General features: G+C 36.0%; 1 protein-coding gene across 1 annotated transcript in view; it reads left to right on the top strand.

The window, feature by feature from the left end:
- Positions 1-21,043, top strand: part of LOC149804144 (ras-related protein Rab-29-like) — a 52,330-nt gene extending 31,287 nt beyond the window's left edge. Inside the window, exons 4-6 of the mRNA XM_089954094.1 lie at positions 3,138-3,319; positions 5,362-5,483; positions 11,945-21,043. Coding sequence (XP_089810220.1) covers positions 3,138-3,319; positions 5,362-5,483; positions 11,945-12,089 — 449 coding nt within the window. The 3' untranslated portion in view covers positions 12,090-21,043. The remainder of the gene's footprint in view (positions 1-3,137; positions 3,320-5,361; positions 5,484-11,944) is intronic.
- The last annotated feature ends 2,958 nt before the right edge of the window (positions 21,044-24,001 follow it).

A 24,001-nucleotide genomic window follows, 5' to 3' on the forward strand; every position in this document is an offset into this window, starting at 1 on the left:
CAAGACTAGCAAATTAAAAAATAACACAAGCTTAAGATCTATCTCTGCACCAATATTATGTTCAGAAATATGGGTGCCGAGCTACAGTTTTATATGTTTTGCTTTATTTGTCTTACAGATTAGAACTATGGGCAGAGTTCAAAAACACATAGCTCAAGATGCAGACAGAACAAGAGAGATAAATCAACTTACCCTTCAGCCATGAAGTGCTGGACATAATCTTGCTCTGAAGCAGCTCCGGCACCCAAGTTACCACCACAAGACTCGGCATTTTTGGCAACTCCCTCTACCTTGCCTCTTGAGGTTCGATTTGATTTCTATTGCAGAAAAGCAAGGGACAGAGCTGACAAACAGCCAAGTTCCCTCTTACTCCGAAGTCATACGGCGGACAGGTTACATTCCATAAACTGTCTCAAACTGATGATCCTAACTATCCTTCCAACATGCATGGAAATGGTTTCCATTGTAACTGGCCTAGGACATATACTATCCTTCCAACATGGATGGACTGTTTCCATTGTAACTGGCCTAGGACATATACTATCCTTCCAACATGGATGGCCTGTTTCCATTGTAACTGGCCTAGGACATATACTATCCTTCCAACATGGATGGCCTGTTTCCATTGTAACTGGCCTAGGACATATACTATCATTCCAACATGGATGGCCTGTTTCCATTGTAACTGTCCTATAACATATACTATCCTTCCAACATGGATGGACTGTTTCCATTGTAATTGGCCTAGGACATATACTAGGGATCACGAAGGGCCCAAATATCAATATTACGGGCTCACTTACTAACAGCCTGGCTTCCAGTACATCAAACCAGACTCTTGTAGACATGTGCAGGGATCAGTCTAAACCTCATACCACCTTGAGACAGTCATTCAGCACAATGCCATGAATAGTTCCTCACGCTTTAACAGATGTCGCTTACTCTGTGTGTGTGTGTGATTAGGATTTTTAACGTATTTTAACAATTTTTCAGTCATATCGCTATGATGTCTGCAGTGTGGCAGTTTATAGTGATGTCCAGCAATGGGGCATCATGCCGCAGACATGTTGCATGATGTCCCACCCAGTCACATTATCCTGACACCCGGCCGACCAGTCCTAACACTAACCTCTTAATGCTGAGCGCCAAGCGAGGCAGTTGTTAGTACCATTTTTGTAAGTCTTTGGTATGACTCGGCTAGGGATCGAACCCACAACCTCCCACTTCCGACATAATGTCACTTACTAACAGCTTGGCTTCCAGTACATTGAACAGGACTCTTGCAGACATGTGCAGGGACCAGTTTAACCCTTATACCACCTTGAGACACTCATTCAGCACAATGCCATGAACAGTTCCTCTTGCTTTAACAGATGTCGCTTTGCAATTTCTCCACAATATTCCACCAGAATAGACTCTTTCTCAGTGATTGTCTCAGTGCCACAGTTTCAATTCAGGGTGTTCTATGGGTTTAATGATTGATATGCCTCGCCACTCTTTACCAGCTAAGTCACAAACCTTACAGGGGACCTTAGCCTCACCTCATGCAACCAAAAAGATGTTGCTTGTACTTCAGGGCTGTCATTTGTTCAACTCTATTTGATGGCATGAGTAGATTCAGCCTTCCAAGCCTTCATTAAGGACCTTTTCCACCTTTAACCCCTCGAGTTTTGTCCTCCTCTTTCTCCCACTCCAACAACAACTTGGACCAGAGCTCCAGCATCCATTGATCTTACAACAGAATAGAAGAGTCTGACTTCAATTACTTCAACAGGTTTGGAGAGTTCAGATATTCAGACCCACCATCATCATCAGCTTGTCAGCAGTTCTTCCTTTACCACACACCAGTCTTTCATTTGGAAAGCCCAGCAGTTGACAGTGATATCGCTGCTTTGGGGATGACTGTGCCACACTCAATATGTTTGGACCTGATGGCCTGCGATAATACTCAGCAATTAGTATGCAATAACGTTTCCATGGCTAAATTTTCAATTTTAGTCTCTATGCCTGTCTTCCAGCAGGCAAAACATAGCTTATCTTCTCCCACTTCAAGTACCTCAGATCAGGAGTGACCCGAGTACTATACAGAGCCACTCTACACACTTTGGCCAATGCTTAACTGAAGATACAAATTTACAATTGGTGGAAAGCGACTCGGTACTCTCTGCCTGCTCATTCCTGAAGGACCTTCATAAGGTCAAGCTAAGAGCACAACCTTGATCCCTTCTGTTCAACAGCCAGATTGAAGAAGTCTGCAAACAAGCCACCCAGGAGACCAATATCACTCTCTCCCACAACCACATCATCAATACAGGTATCCTATTGAAGCCGCACCCAGTGAAAGCCACAGTTCTCGCATACCAAAGCGGATATAGTACTGAGTGGGTCCTATCATTTGTTCCAGACTTTTCTTGGTTCCAAGGCAAATGTCACTTTGTATCGACCTCAGCGTCCTCAGTCAATTTGTTCATGCTCCTTGGTTCTCATTGGAAACACCAAAGTGCATTTGAATTCTATCCACGAGGGAGACTCCACCATCATTGTGGATTTAAACAGCACATACCTTCATTTGCCTATTCACAAGGCTTCCAGGATAGGAACAGTGAATTTTCTGAGTATTTCTCTAGTGACAGTTGGTTTTCTGAGTGTTCTTTAGGGACATTTCATTTTCTGAGGTGCTTTATCCAGTGGCATGTAGCTTTTAAAACTGTCATAGAGCTGTCACTGAAAAACAATGGTTTCACACTTCCTAAGCCCACAAAATTAATTAGGATGTATGTTTTTAAAATGTATTAGGCTATATAACTCATTTAAAAATAATACCTATTGAAGAACACAATAAATGATATCTGTTGAATGACCAGTTAGAACACAATAAATAACATCTGCTGAATAACAGGTTAGAAAACATTGTTAGAGAGTGATAATTACAATTAATTTTTTTTAAAGTTTGTTTTAATTGACAATGTTGGAAGAAGAACATACTCTATGATGATTTTGTTCATAGCAAACAAGTTTCAAAAGCCACTTGTCGATGTGACAGGTACTTGACAAATATTTAATTAAGTTCTGATTAGACTCGTATCTGTCTTATGGCATAACATTTATTTAACATCTAAGCATGATTGGCATTTCAGGTCAAGAGCGATTCACCTCCATGACTCGAGTATACTACAAAGATGCTCATGCATGTATTGTGATGTTTGATCTGACACAGAGAACAACATTCCAGAATGTAGTGAAGTGGAAAAAGGATCTGGACACAAAGTGCACATTGAAAGATGGATCATTTGTGCCATGTCTTCTTTTAGCAAACAAAGTAAGGGCATAACCAGAGGCTTATCAGTAGCTCTCTTTTCAAAGGTACTGGCACAGTCAAGAATCTTTTATCGCCAATCCATGGTTAGTTGGTTCCTTTGTGTGTTATTTAGTTTCCACGGCTTCCAAGACCACAAAGACTGCTACCATGATCCACTATCAAATTGTCCGTGGGGCCACATACAGAATAGTTCACATCATTTAGTTTCAGGGCTGTTTAGCCCTGAATCTCAAAGCAAATGCCTGCTTTTAGGATACCAGAACAAAAAGAAAGTATTTTGTTTAACGAAGCTGCCGCCTTGATGTTATTTGACAAAGTGCCAAATAAATATGTATAAAAACCAAATGCCACAAATCTCGCAGCATATATTAGCCAATGACCAATGAAGAGGTTGAAGAGATTGTTGGTTAGTGAATATAGTATAGTGGGCTGGAGTACCATGCTGGTGGAACAGAGTACCATGCTAAGGGTATGATGCTAGTGGGACAGATTACCATGCTAGTAGGCAGGGGTATGATGCTAGTGGGACAGAACCAAGCTAGTAGGCAAGGGTATGATGCTGGTGGGACAGAGTATCATGCTAGTAGGCAAGGGTATGATGCTGGTTGGACAGAGTACCATGCTAGAGTACCATGCACATAGGCAAGGGTATGATGCTAGTGGGACAGAGTACCATGCAAGTAAGCAGGGGTATGATGCTAGTGGGACAGAGTATCATGTTACTGGTATGATGTTTGTAGGACAGAGTACCATGCAAGTAGACAAGGGTATGATGCTGTTGGGACAGAGTACCATGCTAGTAGGCAGGGATATGATGCTAGTGGGACAGAATACCATGTTAGTAGGCAGGGATTAATGCTGCAGAGTACCATACTAGTAGATTCGTATGAAGCTATTGGGACAGAGTACTGGGCTAGTAGACATGGGTATGATGCTAGGAAGACAGTACTAGGCCACTGAGTAAGGGCACTGTGGCATATAGCCAAGAGTACCAGACTCAAATAATTCAATATTCGTCTCCTGGGGACCATGAAGTGTGCTTGGTATAACTTGTAAGAATTTATTTACAGTCAGTAATAAAGCATTCCTATGGTTTGCCATGGAAAATTTTCATGCTTGTTATAGCTTGTAACACTCACGCCACTATGCCCTCCCACCTCAGCTGGAGGACTGAGACCTAGTCTTAATTGCCAGAATTTGTTACAAATGATTTCATGCTGTAGCTGCATACATAAAGATTGGTCAAGAAATATATCAGAAGTTATTTTTTGTGAAATATTCGTTGAAATTCTCCCATAAATCCTGGGTAAGATAGACAGAATCTATACCCTACATGCAAATGGCTACCACACACAATTTGCCACAGTGCATGAATTTCTACCCCACAGTTTAGCAGACCTGCCAACTGTCCTGGTTTATAAGCTTGATTCTAGAGAATGAGGATATAAAAATGTGGGTAACATTTTACCATGATAATTTCCAAGATAATGAAAGCTAGTTGAACAGATGAAAAAAAGTAATATTTTTGTAATAGTTTTGGGGCTGTGAACAAATTTCTGGTTTAAACAATTGCTTTGTAGAAGTTTCTTGAACTTCAGTCTTGATTTTTTGATCAGTAGATTTATCTATATATTCATTCACAAGTACATTTGTCATTGATAGATTTCATGCGCACTACATGTCTCACAGACTGGAGAGATATTCATGTATGTGTGCACATCTGAGATTCAGTTGATTAGTGGTGATTTTATGAAACTAATATATTTTCTATAAACATTTTGTTTCCAGTTATAATATTACTCATCAACCATGAACTGAAATTTGTACTGGTTAAAGACACGTGTACACTCAAGCTGGTAAATTTTGTTTCTCAAGCTGGTGAACTTTGATTGGTTCAGCTCATGAGTAAACTTTTGCGACCTACTTCCTTATTCTGTCTTAATGATATTTTTTCTCATCTGCAATATTTAAATTAAAATTTCTGTTTGTTGAATATTTTTTATATAAATAAGAATTCTGGCAGCTGTGTTCTTTGATTTCAGTGTGATCTCAGCAATCGTGATGTAGAACAGGGAGAAATAGAAGACATGTGCAAGGAACATGATTTTGTTGGTTGGACAGAAACATCTGTGAAAGAGAATCTGATGATCGAAGAGTCTATGAGGTATAGATGATCTTTCATGAGTGTCCATTTGATAGAACATTTATGCAGAATGATGTTATGTAACAAAATGCATGTCACACTATGGTGTAACACCTTGCTATGCCACACAGCATAATCACTCAGTAATGCCAGGTCCCTATGTTATTGATAAAAAGAGTCTCAAACTTGTATTCATTTTATATGAAGTCTGACAAATTAGTTTAATAATACACTGATTCATTCATTTCTAGCAGCATATACAAAGAATTATTATATGCTCATTTTTTTCCCCGTTAACTTTGCATTGTGAGAATCGTTCAATATTCCCCAATACTGAACGCACGCGACAATACACATATGGCATTCACGTGAATAAAGGAACTACTTTCTTTTGTAAATAAACAATGGACTCAGACGCTAGCACTTTTGATTTGTAAACAAATCATGTACACTCGCGTAAGAGGTTCTTTACGTCGTGGTTGTTTAAATTTGTTTCTGAATGAACTAAAACATGTTTCGTGGACTGCAAAAAACCCCAGCTGTCTTGACATTTTGCGTTGATACAATGTTACAGATTTAGGCTAGCTACATTATATAAAAGACGGACGATTATGTCCTTACAAATAACATACAAGTGACAAGATAAGAATGGCAAAATAAAATATACTTACAGTTTTGCATCCTGAATTTCCTCAAAATGTTTTTTCTTAATTCTGCAAATCCGAATTACATGAGCCATGTCATATGTTTTCAATTTGGATTACACATTTCGAAAGTATGCTGTAATTTCGATGATAAGTGCAGTTGCATCCTCCTTACTGCAATCAAAATGAAATACACATTAAATTCCATAGCGTTTTTTTGAAAATTGCAATTGAAAGACTTCATATTTTTCCCACGTTATGATTTCAAACATTCAGTGACAGAAACAGAAACACATTTGCAGACGTAAACATGCTTCTCCCGCACCACTTCAATCCGATGTATTTCATGTATAATTTGCACAGATGAATCCAGTCCAAAATCACAAACTTTCGTCGAATCGAAACAAAATACCAAAATATATTCACTCCAGATCAGATGGAAAAGTCGTTGCAATGTGCATTCATTCACAATATGACTGCAAATTTAAATTTTAACACGACACGCCATTTTCTTTCGAAAGTTATGTCGACCGCGCGACTAAGTTCAAATTTATCTGGGTGGAGCTATGTGTGCATTAATAATGATGTCATTTTGTAATGTCAAATCTGCACTTGTGTATTTAGTTTGGAATACAGCATTCATTCATTTACGTTGTTTCTTGTAGTGTATTTTGTTTATATAATTAAACCTTAGGTAGAATAAAAAAACTGAGCATATAATAAAAAGGTTACTTCATTTGTATGGGAAAATATGAACTCGTTTTGCCAGAAGGATATACTGCACTCACAGGTTCATGCAGTATTCATTCTGAAAACTCGTTCATATTTTCCCATACAAATGCAGTAACCTATAAATCTCTCATGATTACAAGACATATTTTGAACATAACTCCCAACTTTTGTATTACATACGTTGATTGTAAAACTACTCAAAGTCTCAGTAATACTATAAGTATTCACAAAGCAGTGTCAAATTTTCAATGAATTTGAAAAGGTTTTAATTAACCATTGTTTTGGATATTGGCAGGTAGTAAAATTGGCACTGTAACTTTCAAGAAATAATGGCTCAGATCCTGCATATAAAAATTGTGCCAAACCGAAGGAAAAAAAACAATACAAGATGATCTTTTATTACCTTTGAACTTGATATAGCAATGAGCACTAAATTATCTTCCACAAATGATCTTCCATTATGCAATGCTTAAGATAAGCTTGGATTGTTTTCCTGCCCCTTCTTTACCTTAACCCATATGGCATCTAGATTAACTGAAGCAGGGGACCAGTCTTCAGTGTTAGCTTTAATTAATGCTCCACAAAATTATGCCAGCTATCCATTAATTTTATCAGTGCTTTATGGTGTGAAAAAGTCTAAACTTGATCAAATTGAGGTGAAAAAGTAACAACTTTATAAAGTTAATTTGTTTTTAGTTCAAATGTAACATGTTTTTGTCTCCAGAAGATGTATGCTATTTTAACTTATTTATGCTAAACAGGAAATACACTGTGGATGTCATAGTATCACTACACCAACTACATTCTGTCAACTTGCTACATGTTTATGGACATGTTATGTTCAGTTAATAGCAAAACAAGATGGATGTTCAGTTATATCTATGTCCTATGATGTTTAAGCATACATTTTCAGTCATAATCAGTGTTTCACATGCGTTAGATCTGTTTGGATTTTTACAGGTTGTGCTTTTGCTATCCAACCATGTGTTACTTTGGTTTTCAGTTGCATTGCTTTGGGTCCCTAACATAGGAAATCACTTTTAATTTGTCTGTTTTTTGTTTTTTGTCCAGTTTGTTCACAACAAATGCATTATAATGAGGTTTACCTGTAATAGTGCTATAATGAGATTTACCTGTAGTATTAGTGTTATAATGAGGTTTACCTGTAATAGTGTTATAATAAGATTTACTGTAATATTAGTGTTAGAATGGGATTTACTTGTAATATTAGTGTTATTACAAGATTTACTGTAATATTATTATTATAATGAGGTTTTACCTGTAATAGTGTTATAATGAGATTTACCTGTAGTATTAGTGTTATAATGAGGTTTACCTGTAATAGTGATGTAATAAGATTAACCTGTAATATTAGTGTTAGAATGGGATTTACTTGTAATATTAGTGTTATAACAAGATTTACTGTAATATTATTATTATAAAGAGGTTTACCTGTAATAGTGTTATAATGAGATTTACCTGTAGTATTAGTAATACAATGTGTGTGTGTTTTTGGATTTTTAACTTAGCTTTAACAATTTGAGACATATTGCTATGATGTCTGCAGTGTGACAGTTTATAGCAATTTCTAGCACTGGGGCATCATGCAGCAGACGTGTTATCAAGTCCCACCCAGTCATATTATCCTGACACCAGGCCAACCAGTCCTAACCCACACCTCTTAATGCAGAGTGCCAAGTGAGGCATTTGCTAGTACCATTTTTATATGATTCAGTCAGGGTTCAAACCCATGACCTGCTTCTGAGGTGGATGCTCTTACCACTTAGGCCACTGGAGTGGTATAGTTTTAGGATGAAATTTGCCAGTTTTAATAGTGTCATAATGAGGTTTACCTGTATAATTATTCAACTCCATTCATCACACTTTGGTTATGTGTTTGTTAAATCACTGTTTTGGGTCAATTAGATCTCTGTGGTGTAAGTCGTGTTTCATTTAAGTGGTTCTAGTTTTGCTAGAAATAAATGGGTACAGTGTTTGCATTGGAAGTGGCAAATATGTAATCTTATTTGCATCCGGCACTGTCCGTATCATGAAATTTGATTGGTTAAAACAGTTTACAATGGCAACACACTGAAAAGTTTTTAACTCCAGGTCAGTAATAAAAACAATTATGATATCACTATTAATTATACTCTTATTTGGTTATCCCCATGTTCCATGCGATCCACTTCATAGGTAACAATGGAAAAAGGTAATTAATAGTTGTATTACTTCATAAATTAACATTTTCTATTTTTGTCATGGCTGCAGACCATGAGAATTACTATGAAACCACTCACAACTTGATATGACCTTTCTTTTATTGTTGTGTAATTCTGTTGCCTGTTTATTAAAACGTAGATTGTGCACTGCTATTTAGTAGATTAAACTTCACTTAAATTCTGAAATAGAATTTCAGTTTTTTAATCACTATATTGAATGTAATATGGCTTACCTAGTGCATCACACAACTAGGAGTTGTAATTGGCATATCCTGCCTCCTTATCTGAAACGGCTCATGTTGCTGAAATTAGCAGTCAGTAAAATCAATTACTCATATTCTTTTCATTGGCTCTGTCTCAATACAGTAGTCCCCCTCTTATAAGGCCACCCCTAATGCAGCAGGGAAGTGGCCTTATAATGCGGGTGGCCTTTCTAGAGGGGGATGACAAATGCAAATAGCAAATACATATGAAGAAAGTCACAAATATTTAATATTTTCATTAAAAAATCACATGCATGATGTGAAATAAATGTAAAACAAACTGTGTCATCATTTTCAAAAGAATGCTATGAATAACCATTGATATAGTTTTAAAACTGTCTTTATAATTATGTTACAGATCACATCATCTGTCACTTTGTTGGTAACAGTCAAAAAACAAACCAGTCTTGTCACATTAAAAATATCCTTGCTGTCATATCCCCTGCATATATCGTTTAGTCTTTTGTTCCAATCTTCGACAACTTCATTATTAACATCAGCTGATTCTCCACTAAGGGCAGAACACTTAATATTGGGTCGCACTTGAAATCTGTGCAACCATCCTTTACTTGTGGTAAAGTCATCATATCCCAATTCAACTGACAGAATTGTTGCTTTTTCTTGTCATTCAAATCAGGATACAAACATCTCCTGGCTCAAACAATCTTCCTTTCTTCGTCCATTTCACCTTCCCACTTCTGCAGAATTGTTTCATTATCTTTCACGATATTGTTTATCTGAGTCTTCCTGACATTAGTTTTCTGCAAGGATCCTTGATGTGACCCCACAGTGAGAGAAGCCAAAACGACTTCGATATCTACCATTAACATCACGCAGATTTGACCTCGCAGCTGTTAGGATTCGTAATTTTTACAATTATTGTCAGTAGTAATAGCCACTGATTATCAAAGTGAACAAGCTCAACATCTTACTAAGGGAAGCCATAAAGGCTATCAAACCATTTTCCTGTTGACTTGGGTATTGTACATCGATACTGCCATTTCTCAGCTGTTACAACTGTTCAATAATTGTAATCTTAACAATTATCAGTGACTAAACCAGACATCTTATGATAACACAGCAGTAAGGCTAATTGGATTACATGTATGTACCCTTTTGTATGGATTAAAATTTGAGTCTTTCTCATTTTTTATGGAATAAATTTGGCTTCTCGTGAGGCATAAATGATATAATATTAACCTTAGTGGTAAATGTACTTTATTCAACACTTCTTTCAGTAACGAAAACCTGACATCGGGGAAACAGAAATCGGATTACTTAACACACGTTATGAATAAAATACTGGTTCTGGATACATATTCAAATAAAATGCGGCCGCTTGTGAGGGGTAAATTTTATATTATTGCACTAATATGCTGGCCGCTGGTCGCGTTAGCCGGGTGGTCTTTCGCAAGTGGTACTTTTGAACACAAACTCGTCGGTGCCAATGGATTCTGGCTGTAAGGAGCAGGTGGCTGCTGGTCAGGGGGGCCGTTCAAGAGGGGGATTACTGTACATTACTGCAATATACAATCCTGATGCAATGGTTACATGGAGAGTTTAATGGAGGAACTTTACTAAGTATATTTAGGCTTTCTTTACATTTGGACACATTACATAACATATTTTATTATGTTCAAAATGTGGTTAATTGGTTTCCAGTTATGCAAGTAAAATATTAACCCCAGCATTGTTGTAACGGGTAAAGAGTTCTGCTTGAGGAATGCATAAACTAAAGTTTGTAAAGCTGTATTAAGTTGGTGTCACTCACTGAAAAGTTTGCTAACCTAGGAAAGTAAAGAGGACTTTGACTGCCTCAATACATGGTGATCTTATTTTTATCAAATTTTACCTTCCTGAAGTGTGATAAAAACAGTTTTTGACTTAAATAGTTATTTTCTTTTGTCAGGTTTTGTGTATTTATTGATGAAGAAATATGATTTAAAACATTAAGAGATCAGTACTTTCACAACTCAGTCCAATTATTTGTACATGTTGATAGTGCCTCAGAAGAATAGGGTGTCCGTCTCACTAATAATGGGTACTCTGTAGCACTTTTCCTCCTGAATGTAGCACTTGTAAAATCTACATGCATAAAAATCCACCAAAAAAAACCTGTTTTAAAAAAAAATGTGATCTTATGATATGCCAGATATTCTTACAAATCCCCAAAAAAGGAACACATCGCTTTGGAAACTGTATTTCTATTCCTAAAATGAATTGCAATAAAAATATTTCAGCACCAGCATAACCTGGTACCTTTTAGAGTGAAAATGTGACAATCTCCAGTTCTTAAAAAGAACAACTTCCAATTAAAGCAAATTTCTTTTGCTATTAACTTTTTGGAAACATACAAACTGAAAGTTTAGATTTTAAAAAAGGTGGGTTTTTTGGTCTATAATTTACATGGTTTGTGTGAGCAAAGATTTTATATATATATATATATATATATATATATATATATATATATATATATATATATATATATATATATAGTTGGGCCTAGATAAATCTATATGTATGGTTGGGCCTAGATAACACTATATAATATGGTTCAGCATAAATAGTATTGGGATTTGTTGTGATAACTATGGTAGATCTGTCTTTTTTACTACTTTCAGATTTCTTGTAGAAGAAATGATGACGAAGCATGCTGTTATGGATGCTTTTTCCGACTCATATGGTTCTTCAATGCCACAAGGAGAAAGAATTAGCCTTGGAGCCAATAACAATGCATTGACTCAACAGACTAGATGTAGCTGCTGAGTCAGGTATACGTTTCAAAAATATAAAGCTATAAATTTGAAACTGGGGATGCAGAGTAAAAATAGACTGGTACTTCTTCAATGTGTTGATCATAAAAGAATTTTGTGATTTCAAATCACAAAACAGTGATTCATATAAAAGGAAAGATGACCTTACAATTTGACCTTGAATCATATTAAAATGACCCTAAAATGATGGACTTGTGGAATAGTAGCAAAATATATGATTTTTGTGGTAAAATCTGGATATCAACTTGACTAGATGTTTTGATCCAGGTTTTAATATTAGATTCAGGGGCTTTGGTATGAGAACAAGACTAACTATACACGTGTACATGAGATGCTTTAATCTGCCAGTATGTTTCATGTAAAGCACCTGCATAATCAAGCTGTTGCTTGTATTTTGTAGCATTATTCTAGAAATGTCATCCATGAAAAAAGAAACATCGAAGGTGATAGGCCTCTTAAAATGTTTAGATATTAAGATTCTTGGCTGTGCTTGGGAAGAAAGCAGAAAGCACTTATTGGATATTTAAAGTTTTTGGACATTTAAATTACATGTATTACACACATTTAAATTACATTTGTTACACATTTAAATTACATAAATAGTTGGTTTGATTATTGATCTTGGCTGGAGAGATGATTGCCTGTGAAGGAGTCATTGACTTCCATATGGTTTGGTATTTCAGTAAACTGAGGTGGTCTAAGTATACTTTACAAATTTTAGCCACATCAGCATGTTTAAATTTTTCAGATGCATGTTTTCGAAATCGTCATTATCAGCACATGATATTTTGTTACACCTTACTAAAAAATGGTCTAACTTGACTGCTGTACTGAGGGTTGGCAAGTCTGCAATATAGCACAGTGTAGAGTTAATTTAGCTGTACTAAATCATTTGTAGCGATCTCATCTCATGACTAATTTCTGTTGAATATATTGGTGATACTGTTGTCTCAGAAATTTCATGAAGCAGTGATTTAGATCATATGAAACTACTTTTATGGACGTTTGATTTTTTAAAAACATACTCAACAAAAAACAGAACCCTATAACAGGACAGTCTAATAAATTTCTTACATTTGCTTGCAAATAAATATTTTTATATAAAAAGATTAGTTACAATAAGAGTTTCCAGTGCAAGCTTATAAACACGCTGTTGCTATGCTACGTTTATGCAGATGAAGGATATACGTCTTCTGTCTATGATACTAAAAGAAGGGTACCATATGTATTTGCCTATTAGAGGAGTCAGGCTGTAGACTGTACATATCTAGATCTGTTGTCACATAATGCACTGGAAGATTTGGACGTTTTGTTAGGAGTATTCAGTACAACAAGCAACAAAGACCCTGATCTCTCTCAGCACATTATGCAACAGCAGATCAGGGTCAGTACTGTTTGCAGTTGGACTCTACTCACTTATAATCGAGTATATATGCTCGTCTTTAAAATTTGGTAAAATAATTCAGGACAAATTTAAAGTTACGGAATGTCCAGTCTGTAAGATATTTTGTGTTTTTAAACTTTCTCAAGATATTTCTTCACTGTAAAAATTAATATGATTTGCTATTTCATGTTTTCATTCCATATTTGTACACTTTACTGTACCGTCTACCTTCTTTGTCACAAATCGATGAGTTATTGCACTTTATTGTTTACATTATGACTAAATATATTTACAATATGAACCTTATTTGAATCATTCTTTGCCTTGAGATGAACAATGTTTTCATGGTGAGTTCATGATATTTGTCAGTAATGGATAGGGGTGAAATGATACACCTGTGCTGCATATTGATACAATTCATGATAGACCGTCTGTAATACAATACATTTTCAATACACATACAATTTGATGGTCTTTTCATCATTAGAAGTTCTGTCATTGGCAGGGTGGTGTTGTTTATACGTGCTGACATACTGGTTGTATTTTGTATGCATATTAAAGACACCAGCTTGTCATCTGTTCATATGCTACTCACATCCTTGACAAGATGATAAAATTACTTCCAAACAGACTACCTGTTTGAAGCGGGCCCCGAGTAGCTAAGTGGTCTAAAGTGCTCACTGTTACGGATCACTGCCATCTCACCTGTCTGCGTGGGTTGGAGTCTCGGATTCGGTCTATGTAGGTATGTGGGAAAACTTGTCAGTAGCTTCTTGTGGGTTGGTGGTTCTTTCCGGGGTTTTCCTGGGTTCTTTCTTCACCATTAATACTGGCCCTACAACAACAACAACAACAACACCAACGTGTTTGAAGTTGGTGATTTTTATTCAACCTTTTGGGCCACTTCAGGTGGCTCCATTTGATCAGATGCATGACTCATCTTGGTCACAAGCCCATTGTTTTGCACTGCATGAATGCATTTAAAACATTTTATTACTAATTTCATGTCTTAAATTTAGAGGGCATTATAGTGTTATCCTCAAAATGGAAGATGTAGTACAGTTTCCTCAAGGAAAATCTTATCTCTATTGTTTTGTATCTATTGAGTTTGGATGCCGATACTTCAGGTGTGTCATGCAGTAAATAAGCTGCAGTTGGTTCTGATTGGTGGTTACTCTTTTACTCTGAACAAACATTAATGAGAATTGAATACAGCATATTTCACTGCTTGACAGTGGAAGTGTAGCCCTCATATTCAATATAAACAACAGCAGAACTTTGTATGAAAATGGTTATTAAGTACATAAATCATATATCAGTCTGGAATGTCTTCTTTATACTGACTGAGCCTAATGATGAGATAAAATAATCAGCATGGAATTGGCGGATGAGGACATATTTCATACCTTGTCACTTTGTGTTTTTAATTTATAACAGGTGAATGGGTATTGTCAATAGTTTTTCTTTGTTACAGATTTAAATAAATATATCTCCCTGCTATGTTTGTCCAGACAAATGTCTGTGCCTGCTATACCCATTCAGATATAAATGTGTCTGCCTGCTACAGCTGTCCGGACATAAATAAACGTGTCTGCCTACTTCTGCTGTCCAAACATAAATAAATGTATCTGCATGCTACAGCTGTCCAGATATAAATAAATATGACTGCCTGCTACAGCTGTCCAGACATAATTAACTTTGTCTGCCTGCTACAGCTGTCCAGACATAATAAATAAATGTATCTGCCTGCTACAGCTGTCCAGATATAAATATATATGACTGCCTGCTACAGCTGTCCAGACATAAATAAATATGACTGCCTGCTACAGCTGTCCAGACATAAATGTATCTGCCTGCTTCTGCTGTCCAGACATAAATAAATGTGTCTGCCTGCTTGCTTTGTCTCAGATGAATTCTAAATTTAAAGATGAAAGAGGCAAATAACTAATAAGTATTCATGACTTCTGAAAATTAAAGTAACTTAGAGTATTGTTTGTGTCGCTATTTGAATATCAGTATCTAAAAATATATCAATTAACCGTTTCACCCCATATAATGGGGTCAGATCACCTTTACTCTTATTTCAAATGCAAGAGGATGTAAATGTGTATGGTGAAAAATGCATATTTGCCATGCTGAAATAACATTGAAATGCCAAACATAAAGAGATTGATAGTGAGTGATGCTTTGAGTCGTTAATGTGCATTAATGTTAATCAAACTGACATTTAATCAAATATTTTTTTTAAATGTTAAAGAATTCATGATTTAATTGTGTTATTTTTGTATATGGATACATTTTACAATTTATAAATTTTAGTCCCTCATCGCTTAAAAAATCTTGTGTATTTAGTTTTGAGCAGGGATATCTATATGTTTATTGTATGATTGTTTATATTGTCTCATTTTATCATATTCTTCAATGGATATACAGTATAAACTTGTTACTGTCTCGTGATTACCGTGTTACTAAGGTTAATGTACCCATAAGTTATGTAATACATATAATAAACCTCACAAATGACATCATGGTGTCATGTAAGACAGAGGAGTAAAAACCGGTGCATCAAATATTTTTAAAATGTTATGTAGTTCTATCAAATCAAATTATGTATTTTTTTTATTCTGTCATTAATGAGCACTCTTAAAAGCTCATTTTGAATTAAATTTATGAAACTTTTAAAATAATCTAATATTTTGCTTCTCAAGGCATGAATGAAAAAGAAATTTGACTTGTTTCATTCATAAATTTAATTAGAATGAGCACATATATTGAATTTTCTATATCCACACCTCATTAATTAAATTTATCCAAACTACCTGTTCTCCAAACTGCAAATTTGTATGTTAGGAGGCATTATTTATTGGAATGTTTTTGGTCTACTAGGAGCTTGGATAAACTGTTTGGTTATACTAATAATTTGCCGTGTGAAGAAAAAGACAAGATTTGTGATGACTAAAGGGATTAGCTGTTATTTTGAAAAACATACATTTTTGTTTGTAAAGTTTATATTTTTCCTTTACTTGGAAAATATGGGACAGTATTGGTATTACATTTTGTGACAGAACCTATTAGGGTTCTACTGTCACATGATAAAAATCTGTTAGGATTCTTCTCTCTTTCAATAAAAGCCTATTAGGACTCTACATTTACATGATAAAAGCCTAATAGGACTATACTGCCACATGATAAAAGCCTATTAAGACTATACTGCCACATGATAAAAGCCTATTAGGACTCTACTATCATGTGATAAAAGCCTATTAAGACTATACTGCCACATGATAAAAAGTCTATTGGGACTCTAAACTGTCATGTGATAAAAGCCTATTAAGACTATACTGCCACATGATAAAAGCCTATTAGGACTATACCACCGCATGCTAAAAAGCCTATTAGGACTGTACTGTCATGTGATAAAAGCCTATTAAGACTATACTGACACAGGTTAAAAGCCTGTAAAGGGTTCAGATGTCACATGATAAAGTCAATTAGAACTCTGATGTTACCTGATAATAGCCTATTAGTACTCTGATGTCACCATCTGAATTCTTACTTAAGTCATTCTTTTTTCCCAACTCTATCTCAACCACATTAAATGTTTTTTATTTGTGCATACATTTAGCTTATTTTGGTAATCAAACTCATTATCAGTAAAATCTATATTCTTAGCGTTAAGTTAATCTAATATACTTTATAATAATAATGTTTAGTGCAACCTAATTGCATTGAATTTTGATGTAGTGAGTTTCCATTTTAAACAAAGTGCTTATTTAACATGTTTAAATCCCATTGTAATTATACAGTATATACTCACCTTTAACTTGGGTCCAGATACAAACATCATAGAACCTGATCTGCCATTGGACTGTTGTTTGTCTGTCTTGTTTTAACAATTATTCCTAACAAACTACATTGACTCGGATCTGCTGGTACATTATGCAATGGCAGTTAAGGGTCTATGTTTGTTTTAATGATTGTTCCATACAGACAACACAGACTCTGATCTACTGGTGCATTATGCAATGGCAGATCAGGGTCTATGACGTTTGCACCTGTATCTGACTAGTATGCTAGTGTATCTGGTACATTTATTTACTATGAATTAATTTTGTTTTCATGGATATCATTTTCTGGTGGTGTTTTTAGTGAAATAAATTGAGTGGGAAAGAAATCCTGTTGTTTTGAACAAAATGAATATTGTTGAGTGGGAAAGAGATCCTATTGTTTGAACAAAATGAATATTGTTCATTTGGTCTTTAAAGTTAATGATTTGTTGCAACCATCAAATTCACATAAAAAAAAGATAAAAATATTGAGAGAAAAAATTCTGTATATGGCAAAGTTGTGCTTGGAATGAGAAGTAGTACTGGTCTATCAAGAATGTTGGTTTTGAAAAGATGTCTGTATTTTGTATTTAAAAATATATTTTTATAAATTTTTCCCTTTTTCCTTTGATTATACAAACTTGTGTCCAGTACTTGTGACGGAACCGGTGAAAGGTTAGAATGACCCTGGCCTGGAGATTTAAAAATGAGTTCAAGATTTTGTTTTATCCAATCATAAATGGTGTTACTTTCAAAGGGTCAGGTAGGACAGAGAACCAATAACAAATGATGTTGCATTTGAATGTTCAGGTAGGACAGTGACCCAATTTGTTAATATAGGCATGTAAATTGTATTTATGGTTGTGCAGTTGAATTCAGTTCTACTTAATGCAAACTTTGTAAACCTGGAATATTAATAAATGTAGTAAATGTTTTACTGTTTGTGCATTTATATTATAAAATGTCTTTGTATCATCCATATTCATACTATATTGAGGGATGGAAATGCTCCACAGTGTCCTTTTGGTCTTGTGAACATTTATTCAAATATTTTTGTTCAGAAAGAAACCTCTTCTAATTTAAATACAATATCTACTTTGATCAGCTCTAGAAACTAAATTACTTTCCCTGTTTCTAATGTTAATGCAGATGTTTGATTTATGTGAAATACATGTAGATTTCATAATCCTACCTTGCAGTACTGAAGCAGACAGAAACTGTTTTCCAAAATTAAGAGTTACTCTCTGTATTAAAAAAATAAAAAGTGCATTGATTCTAGCAAGACAGAGGAAATCTGTTCCTCCAAATTGCTGCATGGATATTGAGATTTCTAGATATCTGAGACTTAAGTGTGTTGAGAAAACCACTAACCATGGATGAGTCATCATTAACCTTTTCTTGTGACTTGGGATCAAACTTATGATCTGAATGGTCCAAAGCAAGTGTATTAATATAGATCATACCTGGTTTGGTATTGTTGAATCTTTGTGAAACAAGACCTTTGATGGCAAAACCCTGTACAGTAGATCTAACATGATGTGTAGTGATATGATGAGAGGACTGGTTCTAGTCTTTAAGTTTAAGTACTGAGTGAAATCCAGACCAGACCTTACATAATTAAATACTAAAATTTACCATATGACATACTGCTAAAACTTAAAGCAAGTAACTTCAAATATATGTGCCCAGTCTGGCTAGTACTTGTATGCCCAGTACTTGTCTTACTGGTGCTTATATGCCCAGTACTTGTCTGACTAGTGCTTATATGTCCAGTATTTGTCTAACCTTGTATGACAACCCCCAGTTATGTCTAACCTTGTATGACAGCCCACAGTTGTGTTTAACCTTGTATGATAACCCACAGCTGTGTCAAACCTTGTATGACAACCCACAGTTGCCTAACATTGTATGTCAACCCACAGTTGTATACACCTTGTATGACAACCCACGGTTGTGTCTAGCCTTGTATGACAACCACAACTGTGTCTAACTTTGTAGAGTATATGTTTAAAATGACCTGACCCATTTGGCATGCAGGACAATCAATAATTGGTTGGTAATATGTTCAAAGAGTATAAATAGGAGTCAGTTTTGAAGGTCAACAGATAGTGGTGAACATTCCATAGTTGCAGATACTAAATCACATTAAGAAGATAATTAGGTTTAAAACTGTTAGGACCAGTGAGGCCATCTTAATTTAATTTCTTTATTGTTGATAAAATTTAGTCTGATAAATCCAAATCCAGTCAGTTCAATCAATTCAGTTCACTGCTATTGATCTTTACATAATGCGACAGTACTGTTGTGCAATATTGGCAGCAGTCTCCCACCACATTAAGAATTTAATCTTTACTTTAAAAATACATACATTGCAGGCCATTGTTTTCTTTTTTTAAAATTATAGCCTGGGGTTATGAAGGCCAGAATATAAGTGTGTGTGTGTGATTTAGATTTTTTAATGTAGCTTTAACACTTTTTCAGTCATATCGCTATGATGTCTGCAGTGTGGCAGTTTATAGTGATGTAAGCACTGGGCATCATGCTACAGATATGTAGCATCATGTCCCACCAAGTCACATTATCCTGACACCAGACTGACCAATCCTAACACTAACCTCTTAATGCTGAGCGCTTAACGAGACTGCAGTTAGTACCATTTTTAGAAGTCTTTTGGTATGACTCAGCTGGGGTTTGAACCTACAACCTCCCGCATCCGGTGCTGATGCCTTAACCACTAGGGTGGTCCAAAAGAATACAGTAGTATACACTACATATAATTACATATTCATGGTTTTGTTTTGCTTGTGTTCATTCAGTAAATACACATAGTCCTGAATAAATAAATAAAATGTCCTAAGCTGAAGCACTTTTGAAGTTGTTATTACAGTTATACAAGTATACACTTACCCACCCACCCCAGTCTGTTACACTACCATTACAAATAAAACCTTTTCATGTCAGAATGCATCATCCAACCTAGGTTCCACTTTCATACATGTCTAAAAGTTGTCCGAGTTGAAACGTCTGTTTTACATGCTTATTATTTATAAATTACTGGATATGCTCGCTTATGAGTCTGAATGCAAACTGCACAGACCCTGATCTGGTTTTGCATAATGCACTGTCAAATCTGGATCATTGTAGTTTGCTAGGAGTAATCAGTAGAACAAACAACATAGACCCAGATTTGTAAGTACATTATGCTATGGCAGATCATTTTGTTCTTTGCAGTTTGACTGAACTTATAAGCAAGTATATATGTTAGAACACTTTTTAAAAAAATACATATTGAAAGAAGCATGTTACAGTACTTTTATTGAAAATACGTATTGAAACTAGCACGTTATTTTAATGTTTGTTGTTAAGAATACTGACCTCAAATTGGATTTAATCAAAATTTTAGAGAGAGAGAGAGAAAATATAGTATTGAATATGTACTCAAGTTGAGAAGGTTTATGAAAGTGAAGCTAAATTTCTTGGCCAACTGTCCTTGGATTTGACTTTTAGGTTGAGTCAGCCAGCTTAATTGGACCTGGTTTTTTATTCTTATTAGCTCAAATGTATCTTGTGTTGATTTAATCGGTTATTGTTTTCGGTTATCTTTATTATGTACATGACATGTGACTGAAGTGTTTGCTGAATTTCGTCACTTTGTATTATCATCACCCGGAAAATGTGCTTGTATACATAACTTGCTATTGTCTGTGAATTAAAAATCCCAAGTTGTATTTAAAATACATTTGTCAGTGTTTTTCTTATATTTACAACTCACTAGATTATGTTATACTTCATGTTCGTGATGTTCATTTAGTCCCAATGCAACAATATCACACGCCATGTGTGAAAATCATGAGAAATAAATAGAATGTAGCAATTATTTGCTCATGGCTTGCAATGACGCCAATAAAAGTGCCACCAAGATTTGGGCATCTTCATACGTTCCTAATCTATCCATTTGTCCCAGAATATCTCATTAGCATGATTATATAAAAATCAATGTAGACAAATGTTTTTATGCATATGTAGATAAAATGATTAGATTTAAACACATCTTGTGTGAGGGAAGTGGCAGTTAAAACTTGCCTAGAACATCATTATTTTCATGACCTTGACCATATATGTTGAGGGTCTCCATTACTGATTAACTTTGCTAGTTAAGTCAGTTCTTGAATTTTAATCTTGTGTGAGCTTTACACGTTGTGACAATATTGGGAGATACTGTAGAATAAACGTCGGTGGAGAGCTCCAAACATATCTAAGTGAATCTTGATGATATAAAAATGTATTCCAAGTTTGTTCAAAACTGGGTCAAAAATATAGTTTTTTGGGAAGTAAAACTTATTTTAATGATTCAATACTTAACCATGGATATTGTAAAAGCTTTCTTTTTTGTGATGAAAAAAACATACTGTCCGTTTGATGTGCATACATCCTCCCTTAGAGTGAAGAACTGTCAGTATGATGCAATTCCTCATGCAGCTCATTTGTCCCTGCTATGTTATATGCAAAACAAGCATAGCTAGCTCATCTTTTTGATAGACTGCTGCTACATCAGGACATCAGAGCGGAGTGGGAGGAGAGCATTTGACAATAGCCATGGGTAAGTATTACATAATTAAAATTAGTTTTACCTAAACAAAACTCTATTTTTTAATAGCAGCAATCGCTTCCCCATGGCTGAATTTATCAGGAAGGAGGGTTGGCTAATGCTCCATTAAACTGATCGAAAAACAGAAAATAGAAAACACCTTTGGTGGAGAGGTCCATGTTATGGAAGGTTGGTTTTTCTCATGGCCACATGTTGTGCCATAATGACAGGACCCAGAGAAAAGATTCCTACGCTTTGTTGTGATAATGAGTGGAGATAAAAGGAGGAAAAGGTAGTATGGAAACGCCAAAATGCTGCCTTCATCATGTCCTCCAAGGAAGAGTGATTAAGGTAAGCCCATGAGGTAGCAACAGCTCGAACCTCATGGGCTTTACGTTTCATAAAGGAAAGTTCTTGATTAGTATGAGACTGGTACACTCTTTTGATTTTGGTGACAATCCATCATGAAACAGTGGCAGCTGAACTGTCTATGGAGCCCATGAGAGGGAGGAAATGATGCTTCCTACCCTTTTTTTCTTCTTTGGATGCCTTAAGATAGAAACGGGGTGCCCTCGTGAAACATAAAAGCCTATCTGTATCATCTGCAGCACAGATTCGACTGAGACTGGAGATTTCTAGTGAGCTATGGAAGGTAATTGATATTTGGCTAAAAATCATGGTTGACAGTGAAGGGAAACCAAGTCATAATTCCCATTAAACCAGAGACAGCCAGTGTCGATAGATACTGCATGAATCTCACTTCATTGTCGCGCTCAGGTGAGGGCAAGTAGAAACATTCTTGAGAGTGAGGTCCTGAAGGAAGCCTCACTGAATGGTTCATAGGGGTTTTTGTTAAATGACCATAAAACACAAGAAAGATTCCATCTAGGCATAAGAGCATGAGACAGGTCTCTACAGCTTAAAATACTTAGTAAGACTGGCTAGGTGAGAAAATTTAAGTGTGTTAGAAATGGCAGCTCTATAGTCCTTGAAAGTCGATACAGAGCATATTTTGTTGCCAAAGAGAAACAAAAGGAAATCATTCACAGAGGTTATAGAGGGGCAGCTAGGGTTAACACATTTCCCACTGCACCAATCAAAGATTCTCCACCTGGCATTGTAGACCTTGGATGTAGAAGCTCTCCTGGCCTGAATGATGCAACTGGCAACTTTGCCCAAAAAGTTGTTCTGGCAGAGAGATCGCTTGAGATGATCCAAGCATGAAGGTGGAGAATTTGTGGGTTAGTATGGAGGAGGGATCCCTGGTGTTGTGACAATATCCTCCTGAGAGGAAGAGACCTGTGTCGAGCGATCAAAAGGTCTAGAAGATCATTGAACCATGAGTGCTGAGGCCACAGGGTCTATGAGAATGATCTGAGCAGAGGATGTTCTGACTGTGCAGCACTTGAGGAATCAGTCCGAAAGGTGTATCCATTGCCCAAGCTCCTTGATGCAGGACAGGAGAAACATAAAATGGGAGTCTGTTGTTGAGCCTGGTTGCAATTAGATCCACTAGGGGCCTTCCCCACAGCAAGAACAGGGAGTCTGTAACATAGAGGTGAAGAGTCCATTTTGTGAGGATGGCTCTGCCAGTTCTGGAGAGACTATCTGCCTCAATGTTCTTTTTGCAGGGAATGTGTTAATGTTCTCTGTGGTGGCCCAGCACTTGAAGTTCAAGACTTCCACACAAAGAGAAGGGACTTGTGTGCCTCCTTGATATGTCAGAGATAAACTATGACGGACGTGTTGTCAGAGGAAACCATGACACATCAGCCGCTTAGTCTCTTGATGCACCCTTGGAACGCTAGTTATACAGCCTTTCATTTCTAGGTTGTTTTTGTGGAGGGATGATTCGGACGGGGTCCAATGTCCCTGTAGAATTATTCCCTCTGGTTCTAAATGAGCGCCCAAATGGAATCTGAAGCGTCGGTGAACAGATATGAGTGGGGTTCATGCATGATGACTCCAATCATGAATCTGTCCCAATTCAACCACCACTGTAAATGGTGATGAAATGCTGGTCCTAGAAAGATACTGCTTGTAACATCTCTCAGGACCAGGATTTGATCTATTTGAGCCAGTAGAAATCTAAGTTCTGAATTGTG

The sequence above is a fragment of the Sinohyriopsis cumingii genome, chromosome 3 (assembly GCF_028554795.1).
Source record: "Sinohyriopsis cumingii isolate HCF-2022 chromosome 3, ASM2855479v2, whole genome shotgun sequence".
NCBI classification, from domain to species: domain Eukaryota; kingdom Metazoa; phylum Mollusca; class Bivalvia; order Unionida; family Unionidae; genus Sinohyriopsis; species Sinohyriopsis cumingii.